The sequence below is a fragment of the Xenia sp. Carnegie-2017 genome, unplaced genomic scaffold (assembly GCF_021976095.1).
Source record: "Xenia sp. Carnegie-2017 unplaced genomic scaffold, XeniaSp_v1 HiC_scaffold_6, whole genome shotgun sequence".
Classification (NCBI taxonomy): domain Eukaryota; kingdom Metazoa; phylum Cnidaria; class Anthozoa; order Malacalcyonacea; family Xeniidae; genus Xenia; species Xenia sp. Carnegie-2017.
The window spans coordinates 9,839,447-9,843,021 of NW_025813526.1; the positions used below are offsets into that span (position 1 = coordinate 9,839,447).

A 3,575-nucleotide genomic window follows, 5' to 3' on the forward strand; every position below is an offset into this window, starting at 1 on the left:
GTTCGTATCATCAACGGGACAGTCAAACATTGCAACAACAACTGTATTACACGTGAGGTACCCAGAAGCAGTTGATTTATCAGAATTTTGGGCAACCGAAGCTATGGGAGTAACAGTAAAGCCGTGCACCTGTGAAGCTGAAAAATTGAGCCAATCCGAAAGAGAAGAAAAGCAAGTGATTGAACAGTCTGCAAAAAAGGTTGGAAAGCAGTGGATGATTCCATATCCATGGAAGAAAACCCCAAGACTTACCAGATAACAGAATCCAGGCATTGAAACGACTAGAGTCAACTGAGCGTCGATTATTGAAAATTCCTACGCAAGCAGCAGCGTACAACAACAAGATGACAGAAATGGAAAACATGGGGTTTTCTCGAAAGTTATCCGAGAAGGAAGTTAAGAACACAAAGAACCAGTCCATTACATCTCCCACCCTGCAGTTCTAAGACCTGACAGTACAAGCACCCCGGTTCGTATCGTTTTCAACTCCTCCGCTACGTTCCGAGGACATAAGCTGAACGATTATTGGCAAAAGGGGCCTGATCTTCTGAACTCTCTATTCGGAGTTATTCTCCGTTTTAGGGAAAATAAAGTTGCCCTCACTGCGGACATCTCAAAGATGTATCACCGAGTCCTTATCCCTGTCGAAGACCAGCAGGTACACCGATTCCTATGGAGGAATTTAGAGATTGATAGACCTCCGGACACTTTCGTTATGAACGTACTTACGTTCGGTGACAAACCTGCACCTGCGATGGCCCAAGTTGCCTTGCGGTAAACTGCAGATGAAGGAGCATCAGAGAACCCGAGAGCAGCAAAAGTTATAAAGGACAATTCTTACATGGACGATATTCTGGATTCAGTTGCTACAAATGAAGAAGCAATCGGGTTGACTAAAGCAATCGACAGCATCCTTGATAATGGCGGTTTCATGTGAAGGGATGGCAATCAAACGGAGAGTTGCACAGGAAAGACGAGCAAGAAGATGGTAATGAAGTTGATGTTCCTCATGGAAAACAAGAGTCAAAAGTGCTCGGCCTGGCCTGGAACAAGAAAGAGGATGTGCTTAAGTATAAAGTAAAAGTAGAAATATGCCACACCCAACAGCCAAAGTTCACAAAGAGGAAGATCCTAAGCCAAGTCGCTAGAATATATGACCCAATAGGCTTTGCAGCACCTTACCTTATAAGGGCAAAGATTGGTTTGCAGGAACTGTGGCAGCAAGGACTCGACTGGGACCATGAACTATCGCAAAGTGATCAAACAAAATGGTTGACGTACTTTAAAGAGATGGATCAGTTAAACGAAATATCGTTGGAAAGATGTCTATGTCCCGTTGTAATGATTGAGCCACCGATCTTATGTGCCTTTGCCGACGCATCGCGAGAAGCATTTGGAACATGTGCATATTTGAGAAGTATAGGACCTAATGGAGTAGTGAACGTACGGTTTGTTGCAGCAAAGTCACGAGTCGCCCCATTGAAAGAGCTAACAATACCCAGATTAGAACTACAAGCAGCCGTGTTAGCCAGCCGTTTATGCAAGACCATCCAAAATGAACTCCGTATACCACTAAAAGAGAGTGTCTTGTTTACCGACAGCGCAATTGTTCTTGCGTGGATCCGCAGCCAGAGAAGACGACTCAAACCATTTGTTTCAAGTCGAGTAGGGGAAATACAAAGCAACGTCCAACCTGCTCAATGGAGACACATCCCAACGGATCAGAACGTGGCAGATGATGTATCCCGTGGTCTCCGTGTTGTTGAGCTGTCGGATAGATGGAAAAACGGTCCTGAATTCCTGTACTTGCCAAAGGAAGAATGGCCGGTCGAAAACGCAAAACCCGATGCAAAAGAAGTTGAAAGGGAATGTAGAAGTTGAAAATTGGTAGGTGCAGTCACAACGTCAGTAAACGTAATTGACAGTGAAAGGTTTTCAAGTTGGAGAAAGCTCGTACGAGTTACTGCTTGGTTTTGAGAGCTAAGTAAACATTATTAGCAAAGGTACGGTCGACAGCGAAGGACACAGCAAGAGGAGATTGCTTAACACCGGCAGAACTCGAAAGAAGTAGGACATTCTGGATTAAAAGAGCTTAAACAAAGATTCGTGCACAATTGAAATCTAACGAATTAAGATCTCTGAGCCCTTTTACCGATGAAGAAGGCACTGTTAGAGTTGGCGGAAGAATTGATAACTCATTAGTCTCTTACGAAACCAAGCATCCTGCTCTCTTGCCCTATAATCACCGAATCTCCAAATTGATAGTGGAAGAGTTTCACAAAAAAGGTCACCACGGGGTGGCAACTACGGTAGCAAAAATCAGAAGAATGTATTGGATCATTCGAGCACACGATTTAGCAAAGAGCATCAAGGCAAAGTGTGTCACATGTCGAGCAGCAAACCCAAAAACTGAATCACAGATAATGGCCAACTTACCACCACAGCGACTTCAACCCCATTCCCCACCGTTCCACTACACAGCATGCGACTACTTTGGACCACTGACTGTCAAAGTGGGAAGAAACAAGAGAACGAAACATTACGGAGTAATCTTTACGTGCCTAAATACTCGAGCAGTCCACCTAGAAATCGCCACCGACTGTTCAGCGATGGAATTTATCCAGACTCTGCGAAGATTCTTCTCAATTCGGGGATACCCAGCAGAAATCTTGAGTGATAACGGTACGCAGTTTGTTGGTGCATTGACCAATCTGCGCAAAATGATCCAAGGAGCTGACAAAAGGCTACTTCAAGACTACTGCGCGGAAAAGGGAGTACAATGGAAGCTTAGCACCCCAGCGGCACCACATCAAAACGGATGTGCAGAGGCGATGGTGAAAAGCTGCAAACGAGCCCTGAAGAGAGCGATTGGAGAACACATACTTACTCCGTTTGAGCTGTATACTTGTTTACTGGAAGTAGCGAACTTAGTAAATCAACGCCCAATTGGACGACCTCCGAATGATCCCGATGACGACTCATATTTGTGCCCCAATGATATGCTCCTGTGTAGAGCATCTGTTCAAGTACCACAAGGTCCATTTCAAGAAACCAAAAACCCCAGAAGAATGGTGGAGTTTGTGCAAAAGATCGTGGACTCGTTTTGGAAACGATGGACAAGAGACACATTTCCATTACTTGTCCCCAGGAAAAAATGGAATCAGGAAAAGAGAAATGTGCGAGTCGATGATGTGGTAATAGTGGCTGACGGAAATGCTGTACGAGGAAAGTGGACAGTAGGACGGATAGTAGAAGGGTACCCGGGAGAGGATGGAAAGGTACGAAACGTAAAGGTCAAAACAAGTTCAGGGGAGTACTCGAGACCAATCACCAAGATCGCTGTGATTCAAGCAGCAGAAGAAATAAACTGATAAGTAATGTTTCTTTATCGGGGGGGGAGGATGGATTGCTGACAAACTGCACGGATATAATTATTTAGCACTGGAGTTTAATTTATGCATGTTTTAACTGACGCGTAATTTGACGCGCAATATTCATTGGGATAAAAGGGATTTGAGTCTATAGTGCAGCTGACAGTTACCACATGCTAACCGCGAAAGCTTCATCATTGTATT

The 3,575-nt window shown here is 44.4% G+C and overlaps 1 protein-coding gene across 1 annotated transcript; it reads left to right on the forward strand.

The window, feature by feature from the left end:
- The first annotated feature begins 2,327 nt into the window (after positions 1-2,327).
- On the forward strand, positions 2,328-3,371 carry LOC124457091. Its single transcript, XM_047007381.1, has one exon. It carries the CDS (start codon positions 2,328-2,330, stop codon positions 3,369-3,371), a length of 1,044 nt encoding a protein of 347 aa, XP_046863337.1.
- Positions 3,372-3,575: the final 204 nt, after the last annotated feature.

Coding starts and splice junctions, on each gene's coding strand:
- LOC124457091 (XM_047007381.1), top strand. CDS start 2,328: ATGTATTGGATCATTCGAGCACACGATTTAGCAAAGAGCATCAAGGCA.